The following is a 19,947-nucleotide window of genomic DNA, read 5'->3' on the forward strand; positions in this document are numbered from 1 at the left end:
AATATAACAAAGTATTTGTGAACGGTGTTTGTAGTTGTCAGGCCATTTCATCACGTTTGCAGTTTTATTTATTTTTATTTATTTTTGTTTTTCGCGGTTTCTTCTCGCCATTCTCAAAAAGTGAAGTGCAGAAGTAGAGCTCCTGGTAGTCATCTGTCTAAGCTCCCATGGAACCCCACGCGGATGACGAGATTATTCCCATGGACACGGGTGGGGAAGAAGAAGTTCCTCGTCAAGAACCCCCCAAAATTCTCCGACTCGACAACTCCGTCGTCAATCGTATCGCTGCCGGAGAGGTCATTCAAAGGCCAGTGTCCGCCATTAAAGAACTCGTCGAAAACAGCCTCGACGCCCAATCTACCTCCGTTAACGTCGTTGTCAAAGACGGCGGTCTCAAACTCATCCAAGTTTCTGACGACGGCCACGGCATCCGTGTTTGTTTCTTTTCTTAGTCGACTTTTCTATTTACTGATTGCTTATCGGAAACAAATAGGAAAAGGAAAACGATTCTAACTGAAATTAGATAGTCATTCTTCGTAATCTACATTCTTAGTTGTCTGCATATTAAGTTGGTTTAAGTTATTTGTAGCAAGTTTCTAGATGTTAATAGATTTATGATGTTGGTTTAAGTAATCTACATTCGTAGTTGTCTACATTCATGATGAAGGTTTTATGATGTTAATAGATTTAAAAACTAAGAGAACCTTATGTAAGTGGCTATAATTTGAGGAAACTCAGCAACTTTGTTGTATTAATTTTCTGTTTTTTTTTTTCAAATTTTTTGCTTATTCCGTTTCCCCCCCAGTATGAAGATTTGCCGATTTTGTGCGAGAGGCACACGACGTCCAAGCTGTCAAAATTTGAGGATTTACAGTCCATAAGGTCGATGGGATTCCGAGGAGAGGCGCTGGCGAGCATGACCTATGTAGGTCATGTTACGGTCACCACCATTACTAAAGGACAACTTCACGGTTACAGGTTAAATTAATACAAGCTATGGCTCTACATCTCACGTTCTTCGTATTGGGTTATACAGGGATTTGTAAATGTAGGGAAAATAATAAGAGTTATGTGGATTGTATGTAATTGTTTTCGTTCAGTGAGTGAATTTCTTTTGGTATCTTACTGCATTTTCGGACTTAATGGGACAGAGTATCCTATAGAGATGGAGTGATGGAGCATGAGCCCAAGCCATGTGCTGCTGTAAAAGGAACTCAAATAACGGTACATGAACCAGTCTAGACTACTCCCATAGCAAAATAACAGTATCTTGAGTTAACAGTGATTTATTTTTTTAACTAAATGAATTACGCCAACATGATGAGCACTCCTGTTATTATGTTTGGTATGATATTGATACATGCTTAGTTAGAGTTAGGAGATGAAGGTTTGTCTTTAATTCATTCAGAGACACTTTTGTTTAGACACTTCAGAATTTTAAATTTCATCATCCTGCATTGTAATTGACAACTTGAGTTTTCTTGGATGTCTGATTCCAGGTTGAGAATCTGTTCTACAACATGAGTGCTAGGAGGAAGACACTACAAAACGTGTCTGATGATTACACAAAGATTGTGGATCTCCTAAGTCGATTTGCCATTCATCATATAAACATCAGCTTTTCTTGCAGAAAGGTTATTTCAATAATTAGTCAACCTCTTATGTTTTTACTTTGGTATTGCTTTCATGGTCAGATGTTTTGATGGTTTACATTGTACTTAGTGAGTTGAGATATGCTGGTTACTGTATTGTCAGCATGGAGCTGCTAGAGCAGACGTTCACTCAGTTGGGTCAACTTCAAGGTTGGATGCCATTCGTACAGTTTACGGTGCATCAGTTGCTCGCAATCTAATGAAAATAGAAGTTTCAGAAAATGACAAAGCCTGTTCAGATTTCAAAATGGATGGTCTAATCTCGAACTCAAATTATATTGCGAAGAAGATCACAATGGTGCTCTTTATTAATGGTATTTCCTATTTTTCTTTATCTTGTAAGCAATACATTGTATGTCCAAGTAGTATCTCTTCTAGGTTTGTTGAAAATGTCCTGTACGGGAAAGGATCAATTTGTGAGTTTTTATCTTTTCAAGTGTGTACTTTCCCAAGGAGGTTTTGTTTTACTTTTTCTTTTTTCAGGTTTTTCTCTATTCTTGTTGTATCCTAGATTTTATTATTTTCCTAAAGGAGTTACGGACTATGTAAATTTTCAGTGTTTTGATGAAAAGTCTGTTCCTTTTCAAAATATAATATCAAAATCTTCTCCTTCTATTATCTCTTAATGAACAACCAAGGAAATTGCCCAATTTCTCTTTCAAATAATGATATGAGAATCATAAACAATGACATCACAGTCTCCTGCTCTTGCCCTTGACATCAAAACCTCTGACATAAGATAAGAAGATATTAGCAACCAACTAACTTCTTGGTTTCTGATCTCACCTTATCTCAATTACTTTAGTGAAGTTTATTCTTTAGATCAAGCAGATTCAATTTGAGTATAACATCCACATTTTTCTTTTATTTTTTCTGTTCTTCGTACATCTATGAATACGTAATAATTAAATTTTCTTTCCTGCTTCAGAATAGGTTATAGTTAGTAGGAGTAGGGATCTTTGTTTTGGAGAATTATTCCACATGAATGCTTCTGTACCTTAGAATTAGTCAATGAGACGAGTATTCTTCATGTTCATATTGCCTAGGTCTCATAATAAGCCTATCTAAGTCCACACTGAGGAAGTGTTAAGAATGAACTAAAAAGATTACATTTACAATAACCTATAAGAGCTTGTGTCTAATAGTGTAATTCAATGAATTTTTTTTTTTTTGTTTTTACTAATTTTATTTGAAGAGTATGGATCATAGTTTAGCATAGATAATTGTTATTGCTTTCACTTTTAAATTTTTTTTTTTCTAATTTTTCTTATTGCAGAAAGAATGGTAGACTGTAGTGCTTTAAAAAGAGCTATTGAAATTGTTTATGCTGCAACCTTGCCCAAAGCATCCAAACCTTTCATATATATGTCAATTATATTGCCACCTGAGCATGTTGATGTGAATGTTCATCCAACCAAAAAAGAGGTGAATTTTTGTGCAGGATATCTTTTCTAATCTTTTCTTGTTGGCAGGTATTTCTGTTTGATGGATTTAAGGTAGCCATAGTTTCTGCCCACCAAACTGAATGAAAATGAAAATGTTAAGTGTAGATTATATATTTATGTATGTGCGTATGTTCATGTAGTTTATTAAGAGAAGTTGATTGATTAAATGAAATGGACAAGAAAAGGGATCCCTTATTGAGAAATTACAAAAAGGTCTTCCGACTAGTGACTGAAGTAGAAATAAGTTACGAAAGTGAACTATATCTTTTGCATTTAGTGACCAAAGAAGTGCAGGCATGAAACATGAATGACACGGCATTGGACATGATGAACACATTATTTTCTAAAATCCTAGAATTGACAAGAATATATTTATTCTAGCATACTTATTTTAAATGTATATTATGTTTTTACAAGAAGAAAATTTGAAGTTAATAAGCCTCTGTATTTATCTTAGAAAACAAGTTTAATTTATTTCAGATTTTGTTACTTTTGTCCTATACTTCAATGTACGTTCATTTTTTAGAAAGTAAATAAATGAATAAATTTTTTAACATTTTAGTTCATGTGGTTTAATCATTGTTCAAGTCCCGTGCCTAAATATTGGATTCATATTCAATTTGCTAGTTACTAATATCTGACATTTCTATTGTATAGCCAGTACTATAATTGTATCCAATTAATGTCGAATACATGTCCAACAACTTTCTGTTTAACACGAGCAAGAGTTTCTCCTATGGAGTGTCAAGTTTAGTTTCTTTGCAGACCGCCTCTATTTCTTTCAAGCCATATAGACCAAAGAGGCTCTAGTAAAATGAGGCTTATAATTCTGATTTCCTTCTGATACGGGTGCCCATTAAAAGTGAGATTGAGGAGGTCATGTTGTTTGGCAGTGAGGAGTTGGCAATTTCAAGGTGTTGGAAATAGTTTCAGGAATTCTAGGCTTATGGGTAAATGTTGAAAAGTTGACATTGAGATTATGAGCTTATTTTACAAATTAGATTTGGTATATTATGAGATGTGGCTGCTATCAAACTTCTTATGGGAGTTCCTTTTGTATGCTTAATTTTTGTTAAAAAAAAAAATGTTCTCTATAACTAAAGAATTCAAATATCTCGTTCATTGTGTGGTGTTATATTGTTCTGCTGAAAGCTCTATCCATCTGCAGGTAAGCCTCCTGAACCAGGAAGTTATTATTGAGAGGATACAGTCAGCTGTGGAATCAAAATTGAGAAGTTCTAATGACACGAGGACATTTCAAGAACAGGTATATTTAAAAGCTTTGTCTGAAGATCTGAAAGTTGGATTGTAATTGGTAATAGGAAATAATATCAAATCTTTTAGGATGTGTTTCTTCAACTTTGGTCTTTGTTTGATAAGTATCTTCACAGTGATATTCTTAAGAGTTTATTTATGTGCAAACATATTTGAATCACTATAGTTAATTTATTGAATCTCAGTTATTGATTCATACTTCATCTGACCTGCATGTAATAGGATGTAGAATCTTCTGCGGCTAGTCAAATGGTTATTAGCAGTGACTATACTCAGAATTCCTCGCAGTCTGGTACAGCAGGTTTTTTTTTTTTTTTGGTGTGACACCTTTTTATTTTTAGTTTTTATGGTTGTACATGCTTTGGGTTTTTATCAGTCATTTCAGTGTCTGAGTGTTATAATGCATGTAGGAACAAAGTCACAGAAGGTTCCAGTGCAAAAAATGGTTAGGACAGATTCAACAGATCCAGCTGGAAGGTTGCACGCATATCTGCAAATGAAGCCTCCTGGCCTCCCTGAATCTAGCTTGAATACTGTGAGGTATGAATTGCTTTTGGATTTAAGCATGGAGCTTTCAATATCTAAGTGTTGCATTGAGACTGCATTTTATGCGACTTTTTGTAAGGCTGACTAACCAAGTTGATATTTAGTTGTAATTCTGTTGGTTATTTATTTATTGTTTACACTAGCTCAAAGCTCTACTCATTTAAGAAGAAAAGTAACTTACATTTTGTTCATTTCTCTTGTGAGTTATTTTCGTCTCTCTTTCCGGGAAACCATTACATCAATGAAATTGCTTATTTTCTTTTGTGAGATTTCTATCCTTCATTTTATTTTGACGGTTAAAACATTAATTTTTTAAGGTAGTAGGGGTAATTTTCTAATTTTTTGTGTTAAATTTGTGTTAGGATTGGGAATACCGTTAGTACGATTAGAAATATTGTCAGGGTACTAAGGGTATATTATTCGTTTGCTAAGAGTTTGTAACTAGTAGTTGTCATAAATTGAGGGACTGAAATTAGGCGAAGGTAAGCAATTGGTTTAGGCTTGAGAGAGGTTCCAAGTTACTCAAATCCATGGGAATAGGTAATGGAGATTTTCTAGGTTTTATCATACCCAGCTTGCTAGACGTTATGAAAAACTGTCTTCAAAAAGTGTTGTAAGAAAATCTTCCAGGTAGTCCTTTAGAGGAATGGTTAAAGTGCATGATAGCCGCTGTTGGTAGTCTTGAAGACAGTTCGGCTAACCAGATTAGTTCTTTATTGCTCTCAAAGCATGAAAAAAAAAAAAAAAAAAAAAGATTTCTTTACTACTTTAGAAGATGGGACCCGTTCTTCAGTTACTCTTCACTTTTAAGGTGACTGACTCACATTCAGGAAGCTATTTCATAGGCTGCTTTAATTAGAGATGTTTAATTTAACCAATTCAGTCCATAATTGAGCAAGATTTTTTGTTTGATATGTTGAAAGTCACAAATTAGCAATTAAGAACAAAGTCCTAGGAGTATGAGTTTATTCCCCTACAGAAATTTAGGAGATGGCACCCACAAGAGCGTCAATGCATATAGCTAACTTGGTACTCTCTCTCTCTCTCTCTCTCCTTCTTTCTCATATATATATATATATATGTATATATATATATGTATATATGTATATCTATATATGTATATATATGTATATATGTATATATATAGATATACATATATACCTATATATATATACATATATAGATATACATATATACATATATAGATATACATATATAGATATACATAATATACATATATAGATATACATATATACCTATATATATATACATATATAGATATACATATATACATATATAGATATACATATATAGATATACATATATATATATATATATATATATATATATATATATATATATATATATATATATATATATATATATATATATGTATATGTATGTATGGACATATATACACATATATATACATATGTTTTAGCTTGAATGAGGTAGATTCTGGAAAGGAGCCATGACAAGGGGGTAGGGTGAAGTAGGAGGGAGGAAGGAAAAGGTTGGTATGAGGAAGGAGATGGAGAGAAGAAGCCCCCAATCAGTGTTCTGTTTTCTCTCCATTTCTTTTCAAAGAAAAATGACAATGACATGGATCTTAGTAGTTTTATCCATATTTATGTCATAAAATGTTCAGGTTCAAGTTCGTGCTCTTTAAGAAATTCAAAATGATGCGAGATTGGGTCTTGGTAGTTCTTATTATCTCCTCTTTATATATGTGCCAGTTGTAATTCATATGCGCAATATTCTTTTTATATTACTTTTTTTTTTCTTTTTTATGTTGCTCATTGTGTGCAATGTGCATCCTACAAATTATTGTTATCGTAAATAGAATATATTTTCTTGGACAGTACAATTAAATTAAAGCTTCAAGATTTTATATAATTCTGCAAGAAAATTGTGGAATCATACTTTTCCTAATTTGTATTGTTATTTTTTTTTGTAAAGATTAACTACTTGGTCTAATACAAGAACTGTATTTTTAGGTCTTTTGTTAGAATGCGAAGGAATCCAAAGGAAGCTGCTAATCTTACTAGCGTTCAAGATCTTGTTGCAGAAATTGATCAGAATTGTCATGCTGGTAGCTTGCTCGTTAAATCTTTGAATTATCTGAAAGCTTCGGAGATTTCAATTGAACTAGTTTTAAGTGCTGTTGCCAACTGCAGGTCTCCTTAACACTGTAAGACATTGTGTATATATTGGAATGGCAGATGACGTCTTCGCTTTGCTTCAGCACGATACTCATCTTTATCTAGCAGATGTTGTGAGCTTGAGGTAAAAAAACCTTAGAAAGTAATAAGTTTAATCCGAATCTATTGTGTAACATTTTTATGAAGTTCCATAAACTTTGTTAACCATATGACACTTATGTTGTAGTCTTGCTCTAGTTGGCCAACCAGTGTCTTTTGTAACCATTTGTGAAATGTTCTATTCCCAATATTAGAATATTGTTGAAGTAACCTTATTTAGGTTCCTCTTTGAATTACCACTATTCGGTATTTGGTGGGCTAATTTCTTCTCAATTATCAAACGCTCCAATACATTGAGATGAGCAGGAGCTGAGAGATGAGTGAAAGCTCGTTGGATTGGGAGTTAACTTGTAGTTTTTCCTTAGAGGATCTCTTGCAAAGTTAAACCTTGAAAATGTTTAAGGTTGGGTCTATGGTCTGAATTAGTGGATGAGTTGGGGAAAGATGCTGGGAGGCCAAGAAGAATGGTCAAGATGTTGGGGCCTGTAATAAGTTGAAGAATCCTAATTTGGGACACAATGGATAATCTCTAAAGAACAATAGTGTCCATAAAACACGGATAAAATATAAAAACTCGCCAGTATATCTCATTGGATGTCTGATTACTTTGATATGCTACTTTTGTGACGTATTATTTTGCTTTCCTGTTCTCTCCCCATTGTATTTTGTAGCAAAGAACTCATGTATCAGCAAGTGTTATGTCGATTTGCACATTTTAGTGCAATACAATTGAGCAACCCGGCCCCTCTGTACGAGTTAATTAGTTTGGCACTGAGGGAGGAAGATGTGAATTCAGAGTCTAATGAGAATGATGATTTTAATAAGAAGGTAGCTGAGGTAATGAGGTGTCTTCTCTGATCTATCCTTTAAGGCATAAAGTACTGCTTGTTTTCAGTTTTAGCTTGCTCTATACAGCTAACCTTGCAGCTGCTTTTTAGACGAGTACAAAACTGCTCAAGTTGAAAGCTGAAATGCTCGAGGAATTTTTCTGCATACATATTGACATAAATGGAAATTTGGCTAGACTACCAGTCGTACTTGACCAATACACACCTGATATGGACCGTGTTCCTGAATTTGTACTTTCTTTGGCTAATGATGTAAGTTCTTATTTCCTTCTCCTGAATTTATCATCCTCATCATTATTATTTATGTTGTTCCATTTGTTCATTTTTGCATAAATTCAAGAATTCTCCTTTCGGTCATAATTTCAAGTATTCATTTTTCTACAATGCTTGGCATTCCTTAAGTATTGGTTTAGGCATAAACTTTACTGAACACTTACTTCGAAGTCATACTCCATAGTTTCCTAGCAATTTAATTATTGTGAAAAATGATCATGATGAAGTAGCTCTTGCTTCAAATTGAATTGGCTATGTAAGCACAATCCTCTTTACACAAGCTGACGACATTTTTGTCTCCTAGGAGCTATCGTCATCTGCCAGCAATATAGCTAATAATGATCGAATTTTATATTATAGGGTTTCCTATACATGTGGATTCCATATGGAATTTCACTTTTCTGTGATTGGATTTCTGTTTCCTATTTATGTTGGACAAAAACTTATATTGGTCTCTAATATAAAGTGCACAAGTTAACTATGATAGATATGTTGAGGTAAAGAGGGAAGTTAGAATCCATAGAAATCCATATCTGAGTCAAAATATAGTAGCCAGGAGCAAGTTATATGTTGAGCTTTTCTGTCCATGATTTAGGATTAATCGAGATGTATGTAAAACTTGCCAGTTGAGATTACTTTGCGGATGGAAATGGCTCAAATGACAGAAGATAAGCTGACCCATCAGGAAGGAAAGAAAGCTGCCTTAAATCTCAAGTCTGGAGGCCTAAGGCCAACACCGAATACTAGTCCCATGACATATGGAGTAGGAGCAACAACCTGTTCAATTTCGGTTTATCCAAGTCACTTGGGGGCTAGGTTTAATGAAATGGAATAGGGAAGACTGAGGAGGTACTATCATATTAGAGATTGATAGAATCTGATCTCTAAACCCATCATAAGAAAGACCTCTGCTTTTATTGTGAAATGCGATTTACCCTGATGGTCATACATGATTTAGAGGTAGGGGTTAAAGAAAAAGTCGCGAAGGGGTATGACCGAAAATGAGGGAGACAAAAGAGGAAATAGTGGAGTTAGCATTGAATTCCATGGTGGGGCTTGGAACACTGAAGTTGTTGAAAGACAAAGTGGGTAGTGGTGTTGATTGACTCCAGAGTGTCATAATCACGCTTGTCTAAGGCGTGTTGCCTATGGCCGTATGTCAGATGTCTCTGTCATACTTGTCCAGGACTGCATGCCTGTTCCAAATACTTGTCTCTTCCAGGGCTAAAATGCCTCAAAATGTACTATAGGGGGATGTGACTAGTCGTTGATTCTTCCTACCCGTTTTATATGCTATTAAAGTTGTGGTTGTTGCTTATTTGCTTTTAGCATATAACATTGTTTTCTAACAATTTTTTTTCAACACATTTCCTCGGTCATGTTTTCTGAAACATTCTCTCAACATGATCGAGGCTCAATCATACGTCCAAATTGAACGTGACTTATGATTTTCATATAGTTGACTTGTTCGCCGGGTTAGAACAAGTGCTGCACAATCGCTATCCACTGCCACAAGAGTGCGATTGTGACAAATGGTATCAGAGCTACGTTGGCTCCTTGAATCATAGTAATCAAATATGTCCGCTGCAAAACAACTGGGCAAGTTCTGGTTGATCGATTGGTTGAGATTGAAGATCAGTTGCTCTACCTGAGTGAAGTTCCTGATGGAATGAGGTTGTGGAGTCTTGCATGAACGAGATTGCCGCTAAAGCTGACAGGATCGACGAAATGGGTGGCTGCCTTGAGGCAATGTCTGTATGTGAATGAATGGTTGATGAATGGTTAGGGTTGAGGCCCTAGAAGACAAGAACACAATTGCTGGTGGCTTTGAGTGTGGGGATAGCTCGATGGACTTTGTTGCTCCGAGGGAAGAACATATCGAGGGCCTAGACAATGCCCCACAAGCGATCGTTTAGGTGGTTTCAGAAATTTTTGAAGACTTAAGAGCAGCCTTTGGAGTGCTCAGGGTTGAAGTGGCGGATCTGAGTGCCAAGTTAAATCTCACCATTGGTGTGGCACTTGTTCTAACTGGGCGATGGTGAAGTTGTGGGTTGTACTTCACAAGTTCTCCCCTTCACAATAACTGGGCAACAAATAACTTTTGTAGAGGGGCAACAAATTCTTGATGCATCCCTCGTGGAAAACGAACTCATAGATGAATGGAAAAGAAAGAAGCAAAAAGGTGTAAGTCATTAAGCTTGACATGGAAAAGGCCTTTGACAAGGTGGATTGGACTTTCCTCGAAAACATTCTTGTGGCAAAAGGCTTTGGCTCAAAATGGCGAAGTGGATAAAATGAGGCATCTCATCCACAAACTTCTCCACCATCATCAATGGAAGACCGAGAGGGAAGATTTATGTCACACGGGGTTTGAGACAAGGAGATCTACTATTCCCTTTTTCTTTTCATCATAGTAATGGATTGACTCAGTCACCCACTGACAAAAGCAGAATGCGAACGGGGCAGATAAAATGTTTTCAGATTGGTAATAAAGGCTTGAGCATCAACCACCTTCAGTTCGCGGACGACACAATCCTCTTTTTTGACTTGACAGATGCCTCTTCCACAAAAAACATGATCGAGACGGTAGAAACCTTCGAAGGATTCTCTGGACAAAATATCAATCTCCAAAAAACAAAGATCATGGGCATAGAGATTATTGAAGAATTTGCTAGCATATATGGTTGTAATAAGGGAGAATAACCAAATATGTACCTAAATTACCTCTAAAAGGAGACCACAAATCTTTTTCCTTTTGTAAGATTATTATTGAAAAAATAGAATAAAGGTTGTCAATATGGTCATCATGTTATACTTCAAAAGGCGGAAGACTCACCCTAATACAAGCCACATTATCCAACCTCCCCACTTACTACATGTCTCTATTTGAAATGTCACAAAAAGTGGTGGCGGATATAGAAAAATTATTCAGAAACTACTTGTGGAAAGATGACCCACACCTTGTTCGATGGAATATTATAAGCCTCCCTACAGAAAAGGAGACCTCAGTCTTCTCTCGATAAAGAAGAAGAACAAAGCTCTCCTTGCCAAGTGGATATGGAGACATTATCAGGAAGAAAAGGCTTTGTGGAGAAATCTTATAAAGGCTAAATATACTCTTATATCAAACAAAAATCACCCCTCCATCTTCTACGAAAGGGACTTGGAAGTACATAAAGAAACATTAAAACCTCATCACCCACCAAACTTGTCATAAGATGGGTGATGGAGAAACCACATCATTTTGGACCAATCCATGGATTGAAAACACCACGCTAGCCCTGAGGTATCCACTTTTGTATCGGTTATCTCATAGCAATAAAGCCAGGATCAAAGCAATGTGGAATGTTGTTAACAAATTTTGGGACCTGAAGCTTGGTAGGAATTTAAGGATAATGAAGCAACGGAATGAGTTGAATTAAGCCTTGACCTTGCCCTTGTGGTATTGTCAAACAAGAGCGCCGACGGGGTCTTTTTTACAAAATCCTTGATGAATAAATCCCACACTAGCAAGGACAGTATGGAAAGGACATTAGCCTAAAAAGGTGAAGTTGTTCCTTTGGGAAATAGCGCATGAAGCCATCAGCACAAGTGAAAATCTTCAAAAAAGAATGTCTTATTGGTGTCCATTATGCAAGAAAGAAAACGAACCACAAAGGCACTTGTTTATGCAATACACATACGCTCAAAATTTTTGGACAACGATTTTCCATATATTCAGATGACATCTCATATTTCCTAGGGATGTAAAAGATCTTTTAGATATGACCTTAACGTACCACCCTTTCAAGAATGCAAAAGGCCTACCATAGAAAAATCTCATCATGGCTTTCTTTTGGAATATGTGGAAAGAAAGAAATCAGAGAATATTTGCAGAAAAGACACAGACCTATACAAAACTTTTCGACAATGTTGTTTACCGAGCTATACTTGGTGTAAACTATCTAATATTTTTACTTCCTATAGTTATACCTCCCTCATTGCAAATTGGAAAGGTGTTTTGTAAATTTCAATAAAAAAAAAAAAAAAAAAAAAAAAAATTGTGGGGTGCACTTGTTCTAGTACCACAACTTCATTGAGAAATTTGTATGGATAGCCCAAATACTTGGGGCCCAATATTTTTCTTACCTTTTCAAAATAAGGTTGGATAAAGTTTGGCTGGCATCATTCCTCAAGTGATATTATGATATCAACCCCTTACTGGAGCATGTTGGAAATCTCGCTCTCTTTAAACCCTAAATTGTGTAGATTACGCTGAATTATTCCAAATGCAATTCTCTTGCTCTCGCTCTCATTGGTGCATGCATCACTATTTCACAATTGCTTTCTTCTGAACACACACTCTCTCGTGTTGATCACTGTGAATTGTTGGGATGAGGAGGAGAACTGTTATAGAGGTGATCGTTTGAAAGGGATTTAAATATCAAGCATTGTGAGCTATGATGAACTAAAAGATCTCATATATGAGATTACAGAAGTTAATTCGTCTAATTTTGACATTTATTATGAGGATGAAATATAAGTTGGACTATGAATTCCCTCCACTCTACATCATGGACAATTGACAATGACGATGTTCAATTTCTCCTTGAACATCGAGATCTTTCAAAAGTCTAACTATTATAACAATTGAATTAAAGAAACACGATTAAGAGAATACAAAAATTAATTATGTCCTGGAAAACGTGAGGGCTGACTATGTGGGTTTTGAGGTGCGGAATACATAATCGTTCAACATGTATCTAGAGAAGGATGAAATCCCTTTGTATGAGAGTACTCAAATGAATAATATACAATTGGTTCTCTTTAGGCAATGACAACATCAATCCATGAGAATTGTATACTCCACCACATGATACTGAACATCACTGGGGTGAAAATGATGTTGGTGCAATTTCATGAATTTCACCTTGAAGACAAGGTGGCTCTTTGGAACTGGGTATGGTCGACCCCTAAACAAGGAAAGAAAGTGGGAATAGAAAGTTGTTGCAAGTTAGTGATGGGCCCACAAAATTGTTGGGTGATTGGGCAGTGAGCCAAGAGTTAGTTTGGGAGAGGACGAGAGCTGGAGGGGCATCTTCTTGCTTAGCTAATTTGTGAGAGTTTAGTGTTGGGAAAGAGGGAAAACTCTCTAAATCTTCCCTTCACGTTATATCCGTATCGATGTATAAACCTTATCGACTATTAAATTTCTTCTTCTTTTTGTTAAGATGTTAAATGATTTATAAAATGGAGAATTTAGTTAGATCTATCTAGGACATTTTGACATAAAACATTGTACCATGAATGCATTAGCACCATATGCTAAAATAAATTTTTTGTTATAATTATCTTTGAAATGGATAAAGGTAATGCATATTTATAAAATAGATGTTATAATACTCCGTGTCAATAGACATTTTCACTTCTTTTGAATTCTAGAAACAAATAGTCCATTTCCTGGAATTCAAAGATCAGTCAACGATTCTTAATTCAACACATCTTTGAGGAATACATTATCTGCTTAACTTGTATTTATAATTTGTAGATTGATTGGGAAGATGAGAAAAATTGTATCCAGTCGATTTCAGCTGCCATTGGGAACTTCTATGCCATGCATCCTCCCTTGCTGCCAAATCCATCAGGTGATGGCTTGCAGTTCTACAAAAGGATAAAATCATCCGGGAATCCTGAAGATGAAAATATAGGTAACTGTTTGCCAATATTGATTTCTTGAATTTTTGGTTACCAATGTCCTGATCCTTTAGTGGCTGATGTCTTTCGTAACATATCATTGAGTATGCTAATCTCTGCTGTATTTTACATTCTGAGAAACAATGGGTTCTCTTAATCCTCCTATCAAACCATCTGCTTACAATTACAACCAATGACCTAGCCTTCCTAATCATGTATGTATGGCTCTCAATGTTCCTGGCTACTAAAGAAAACCTCCTACACATGTTTCAACTCGAATGCACTTGAACCCCTCCCCCACGAACTTAGGATGTCTATGTGCATTGGGGCTGCTTTGTAAGTGAAAAGCCAAAAGGCTTGATGTTTGCTGATCAAGTCTTGTAATTTTACCGTATCTAATGTTATTTCCTTCTTCCTTCTCTAGTTAAGAATGAGAAACTCTGATACCATGTTAAGAATGAGAAACAGAGGTGGGATTGAAAGTCCGTTTAAATAGGATACAAGCTATCAACTAAATCTTAGAAATAAGAGAAAATATTCAATGAAAATAAGATAAAATATATCAAATATACTATTAACCAAGAATAAGGAAACCTTTGATGATGTCTTAAGGTGCATTTACAGGTGATGATACGATGACAATGGAGAATGAAATCGACCACGGTCTACTATCGGAGGCAGAAACCATATGGGCTCAACGTGAATGGTCAATACAGCATGTACTTATCCCATCAATGAAACTTTTCTTCAAGCCTCCACATTCTCTCGCTGAAAATGGATCTTTCATTCGGGTAACGTCAACAGCACATCTAATAATTCCTGCGGATATATTGAATAGATACGAGGATTTAATTGACCATCCTTACCTGCCAATTGCTTCATCTGTAGACCATAATCTCCATTTAATGTGTGTGTGCTTTTTCCTTGGGTGATCTGTATGTATTTATTTAGTGTGATATCATTGACTTTCACAGGTTGCATCATTAGAGAAACTTTACAAGATCTTTGAGAGATGTTGAGGCAACATTGTCATTCATCTGAGGCCGCTTCTTGAAACAGGGTTAGCTTATTTCATTTTGTACCTACGACCTGTTTTTTTTTTTTTTTTTTTTCTCCTTTTTTTTTTTCCCTTTTTTTTTCCAGTAATTTGTATAATTTTGCATGTCTACTAACAGCTTTTGATGTTCATGTAAATCCTGAAGTACCTATAAACCATCATTTTTGGGTGAGTTTATTATGCCCAAAATTTAAAAATTTTGATTTCTTTTTGCAACAGGTTTAATGTTTTCATTTGGAAATTTATAAAATTTGTTAATTCTCTCCCTTTTGGATGATTTTGGACATTATTTTGAATGAGGCCGTTAGATACTACAACAAGGTACTTTTACAATTTTTTTTCCATGAATAAACAATGAAAAATTGCTAGCTTTATAGTGCTTTCCTATTCAAATTATTTCTCTTAATTTTGAGATATGGAATGAATTAGTTTATTATCACATCATACGGCTAAAAGTGCTCATAATTTTGATGAAGGGTTTCAAAAAAGAGTGTTTGAATACATTAATTTCATTTGAACAAATTGGTCTACATTGATAATTTAGTAAAAGATCTGGACAGGATTGTAGGTGCCGAACAAGCCTCTCCAAACAATTTACAATATCCGAAAGGTCTTAGGTACATGGGTCGACAAGTTTGGGTTGGTTAGATTGGTAATTCAATCCAACTCATGCAACTTTTTTTCAATCATCTTTTAAAAAGCAAAATGATAATGGTAGTAAGATTATTTAATTCATTTTTAAATTTCAAGGCATTATCAATCATCCAAACATACAAGTTCAACACAATCTTTAAAATTTGTCAATCTTTAGGGAGATGTTCTATCATATTTCACTACATTGGAAACATTAGACATGGATTTATGCATTTCTTTAAATTCTTCATTCATAATCAAGTTAATTATATGGGTACAATGTGTAATACAAGTGAATTCCAACTTTTTAAGCCTTTTCATAATATACAAAATAACTACGTCATTGAAACTTTATTATCAAATGTGATAGAGAAAATCTTATGAATTCTCATCCCAATAAAGAACTCTTAATAATATTGCCAATATTCTCTCTTTTATGGTTAGCAACTTAACAAAAGTTGAGAATTATTTTATGCTAACTTTCATTCGAAATCAATAAAAGACTACCATGTCGTTAATATTTTGCAATGAAGTCTTACGTATCAGTGGTAAGACAAACCCTATTCTATCTCCTCAGACGGGGGCCTGCTGCGGCAAAACTACTTGTGCGTTCCCCGAGACGAGAGAATCTTAAAAGATATTATGACCAAAATCCATGATACATCTTATACGTTCCACGAAGATGTATCAGGATCTAAAAAGATATTATTGGTGGCCCGAAATGAAGAGGGACATAGCGAATTTCGTAAGCCATTGCTTGACCTGCCAGCATGTGAAGGCCCAGAGGCAATGCCCAGTAGGACTGCTATAGCCCTTGAATGTTTCTCAGTGGAAATGGGAAGCAGTTTGTATGGACTTCATCTCGGGTTCGCCAAAGACAAGGCAGAGTTTCAACGTCATCTCGGTAGTTGTAGACAGACTGACCAAGATTGTAACGCCCCTAATTTTCTCTATCCTAAATAGCGACGTTACCTTGTAATCATATAACGAAAGTGCGATAGTTTATGTAAGACAGCCTCAAAATTGACAAGACGTTCATTATTATAAGCAGCTCATGCCTGGGGAAAACAATAACGACAGCCTAACCTAGAAATAAACAACGGATAACTAGAGGGACAATTGCAATAACTAATAACCGAGAGAATCCAACAAGACGTCTACGACACTACAAACCCTCCTTAAGACTTCCATGGCCTTCGCAGCATCCACCATCAGCCGTACATGGGGGCCTTGCCCTTACCTAAAAATATGGGTAGCACGTGGCTCGAGTATTATATGAAATACCTAGTAAGTTGCCCCACTGTTGGAGTCAAGCATATAATCATACATTAGGATACACACGATCGCATACAATACACATACATAAGCACAAGTGTCAAAAGAAAGAAAATTGAGAGAGGGGTCTGTCTTCCATTCCTTCCCATGGCCTTAGGCCCTTGCTTTGTCCGGGCGGGGGTGGATGCATGGTACTTTCCCACACATGGCCCACGTATGTGACTGTGGGCTCACCAGGCGAGCTCGCAAGCGAACTCCCTGGGCCTGGCTTGGTCGGGTATGTATGACATACAATATTGAACGCCACGGACAAAGGAGGGCCTGCATGATATTGTGGCGAACACAATACCGAATATACGCGTCCATACCATCAGTAGCATAACGGGGGAGTGCCCCAGGTACATAACCATAGCGTGCATGAGGTTCTTAGGCTTTACCTCCATGAAATTATACATACAACGTTCCATCCCCTTGCTGCATTACATAGCATAACTGGGTCAACATCGAGCAAGCATATCATAGCATACTAGTCATCTCATTCATGGCATGCGGGGTTCTCATGACAATCATGACATGTCAATCAAGCTCATACATACAGGGTAACAAACCGTGTCACAAACATCATATACATAAACATGGCATACATAGCATTTCACTGCAAGAGTCACATACATAAACATGGCATACATAGCATTTCACTACAAGAAACATCTAACCTAGCATACATCAACAACACACATGGTGCATGCAAGGGCCACAGAGCACGCACCAACATACATACATAACTAACGCTAAAAGTAAGGTTACTTACCTCGATGGTCTCGGTTGAAGTCACTCACAATGAGCTAATCCCAACGGTTAAATATGTCCTATGATAACCACATAAAAACTTAGGAACCTTTCATGACATACCCTAGCTAAACCTCATGCTATTTATCAAAATAAACCCACGACCTAATCTGTCTTTAACGTTTAGGAACCATACTGACCTCGGATGGTAAAAATAAGGGCAGAAATGGCTTCGAAAGAGTTGAAAACCTTGGAATCGATATATTATAGTGATACCGAGTCACCAAGCCGAGCTGCCGAGCCGACCAACTAAGCCGCCAAGCCGAGCTGCAGGATTTGACGGAGCCGAGCTGCGGGTTTTGACGGAGCCGAGCTGCCGTACACGTCAAGCCGAGCCGAGAGCACGCGTGCAGAGCCGAGGTCAAGGCTGCAGCGCGCGTCCGTGTTGGGCCGAAACGCACAGGGCCCGCGGCCGGTTTAGAGGCCGAAACCCTACCCGAATTTGCATCTTCTTCACCTGAGGATCCCGATGAACCTTAATTGCAGAGTTTGATTGCCGTTGCCGATGAGACCACCGTCGTCCTTGGCGATGCGTCTGTCCCGCTTGTCCCGAAGTACCCTGGCGTCGGTTTGCTACTCCCTACGGGCTCCCAGAAGTCCAAAGTCTCTCGACGTTTTCGATCCCTCACCTAACCTTTCGGCTCCTCCCTCACAGGTACGATAATGACTCGAAAGGAAAAGTCAGCTACTAAGTTTACCTAGGGTTTAATATGGGGACTCAAGGCATTAATACGCCCTTGCTGGCAAGGCATGCCTCACCGAAAATCCCATGATTTTCGGCGAGATTTAAGGCTTTTTTTTGTGCCTTTTTGAAACCCTTATCGTTACAAAGACGACCCACTTCATTCCAAGCAAGTCTACATATCGAGTGGATCGGTGGGCTCATTTATATATCAAGGAGATAGTACGTCTACACGGGGTATCAGTGTCCATAGTATCAGACCAGGACACTAAGTTCACCTCTCAGTTTTGGAAAAGTCTCCAGAAAGCACTAGGAACTCATTTGTGGTTCAGTACAACGTTGCATCCTCAAACGAATGGATAGACCGAAAGGCTGAATCAGATCTTAGAGGATATGTTGCGAGCCTGCTCCTTAGATTTCTCTAGTGCTGGGACGAACATCTGCCTTTGATGGAGTTTTCCTACAATAACAATTATCAAGCGACTATCCAGATGGCCCCCTTTCAGGCACTTTATGGGCGTATGTGTTGAACACCAGTGTTTTGGGAAGAGGTAGGCATGCAGCAACTACTGGGACCAGAGTTTGTTCAGGTCACCAATGTAGCAGTGCAGAAAATCAAGCAGAGGATACTCACCGCACCGAGCCAATAGAAAAGCTATGCATAGATTTGTGTAGAAAGGACCTCGAATTTGAGGTAGGTGACCACATGTTCCTGAAGGTAGCCCCTGTAGGGGGGGGGGGTGTTGAGGTTCAGAAAGAAGGACAAATTAAGCGCAAGGTTCATAGGCCCCTCCGAGATTTTAGAGAGAGTTGGGGTTGTGGCTTACAAAATTGCCCTACCACCGAACCTTGCCGTTGTGCAGAATGTATTCCACGTGTCCATGCTGTGAAAGTACACTCTAGACCCTACCCATGTGATCAAGCACGAGACGCTTCCTCTTCGGGAAGATATGTCTTACGAGGAGAAGCCTAGCAGAATTTTGGCTCGAGACACTAGGCAATTGCGCAACAAAGTTATTCCCTTGGTGAAGGTCTCATGGGGTAACCACCGTGAGGAAGAGGCAACCTGGGAACGAGAAAAGGACGTGAGGAGAGATTATCCCGAGCTCTTCCAAGAGATATCCACTTTCGGGGACGAAAGTTCCTAAGGAGGGGAGAGTTTGTAATGTCAAAAAAAAAAAAAAAAAGTTTGCTAACTCAACCGAGGGGCAAAAATGTCATTTTACCCCTCCAGCCATAATAGGGGTTCAAGGAAAACTCAATCAAATCTCTTGCAAAAGAAAAAAGAAATTAGAGAGAAAATTGAGAAGAAACAGAAAAGAGTCGCCGCAAAGTTTCGTTGGACCACCGCTGGAATCCACGGTCAGACGAGACCTGTACAAGGACTGATAGGCTAGCGAGGTCGACACTCCGTCAAGATCCAAGAATGTTTCGCGAGGTAAGGTTCTGAATGACATTTTACATTTCTGAGCCTATGT

At 37.2% G+C, this 19,947-nt stretch overlaps 1 protein-coding gene and 1 long non-coding RNA gene across 3 annotated transcripts; one reads left to right on the plus strand and one right to left on the minus strand.

The window, feature by feature from the left end:
* Nucleotides 1–47: 47 nt before the first annotated feature.
* On the plus strand, nt 48–15,227 carry MLH1 (MUTL-homolog 1). Of its 2 annotated transcripts, none has more exons than XM_023668682.2 (16): nt 48–434; nt 806–978; nt 1,152–1,224; nt 1,500–1,634; nt 1,756–1,966; nt 2,929–3,077; nt 4,266–4,364; nt 4,595–4,673; nt 4,783–4,912; nt 6,916–7,010; nt 7,096–7,204; nt 7,851–8,016; nt 8,118–8,279; nt 13,828–13,987; nt 14,598–14,764; nt 14,948–15,227. In XM_023668682.2, the coding sequence occupies exons 1-16, from the start codon at nt 168–170 to the stop codon at nt 14,990–14,992; spliced, it is 2,220 nt and encodes a 739-aa protein (XP_023524450.2). In that variant the 5' UTR covers nt 48–167; the 3' UTR covers nt 14,993–15,227. The 2 variants fall into 2 exon arrangements, with proteins under 2 accessions (XP_023524450.2, XP_023524451.2); XM_023668683.2 differs by having other exon boundaries at nt 4,595–4,664.
* A 1,455-nt stretch (nt 15,228–16,682) lies between these two features.
* On the minus strand, nt 16,683–18,593 carry LOC111788367 (uncharacterized). Its single transcript, XR_015420039.1, has 3 exons — nt 17,928–18,593; nt 17,750–17,807; nt 16,683–17,412 (listed from the first exon to the last, which is right to left on the minus strand). It is a non-coding gene; the product is annotated as an uncharacterized LOC111788367 (long non-coding RNA).
* Nucleotides 18,594–19,947: the final 1,354 nt, after the last annotated feature.

The sequence above is a fragment of the Cucurbita pepo genome, chromosome 2, assembly GCF_057944985.1.
Source record: "Cucurbita pepo subsp. pepo isolate OVF chromosome 2, ASM5794498v1, whole genome shotgun sequence".
Lineage (NCBI taxonomy): Eukaryota > Viridiplantae > Streptophyta > Magnoliopsida > Cucurbitales > Cucurbitaceae > Cucurbita > Cucurbita pepo.

What these genes read in the sequence shown, in the direction of transcription:
- MLH1 (XM_023668682.2), top strand. Translation starts at nt 168, where the DNA reads ATGGAACCCCACGCGGATGACGAGATTATTCCCATGGACACGGGTGGG. An exon ending in TTCATCCAACCAAAAAAGAG is followed by an intron (nt 3,078 to 4,265) that starts GTGAATTTTTGT and finishes ATCCATCTGCAG; the next exon opens with GTAAGCCTCCTGAACCAGGA. An exon ending in TTAATAAGAAGGTAGCTGAG is followed by an intron (nt 8,017 to 8,117) that starts GTAATGAGGTGT and finishes GCTGCTTTTTAG; the next exon opens with ACGAGTACAAAACTGCTCAA.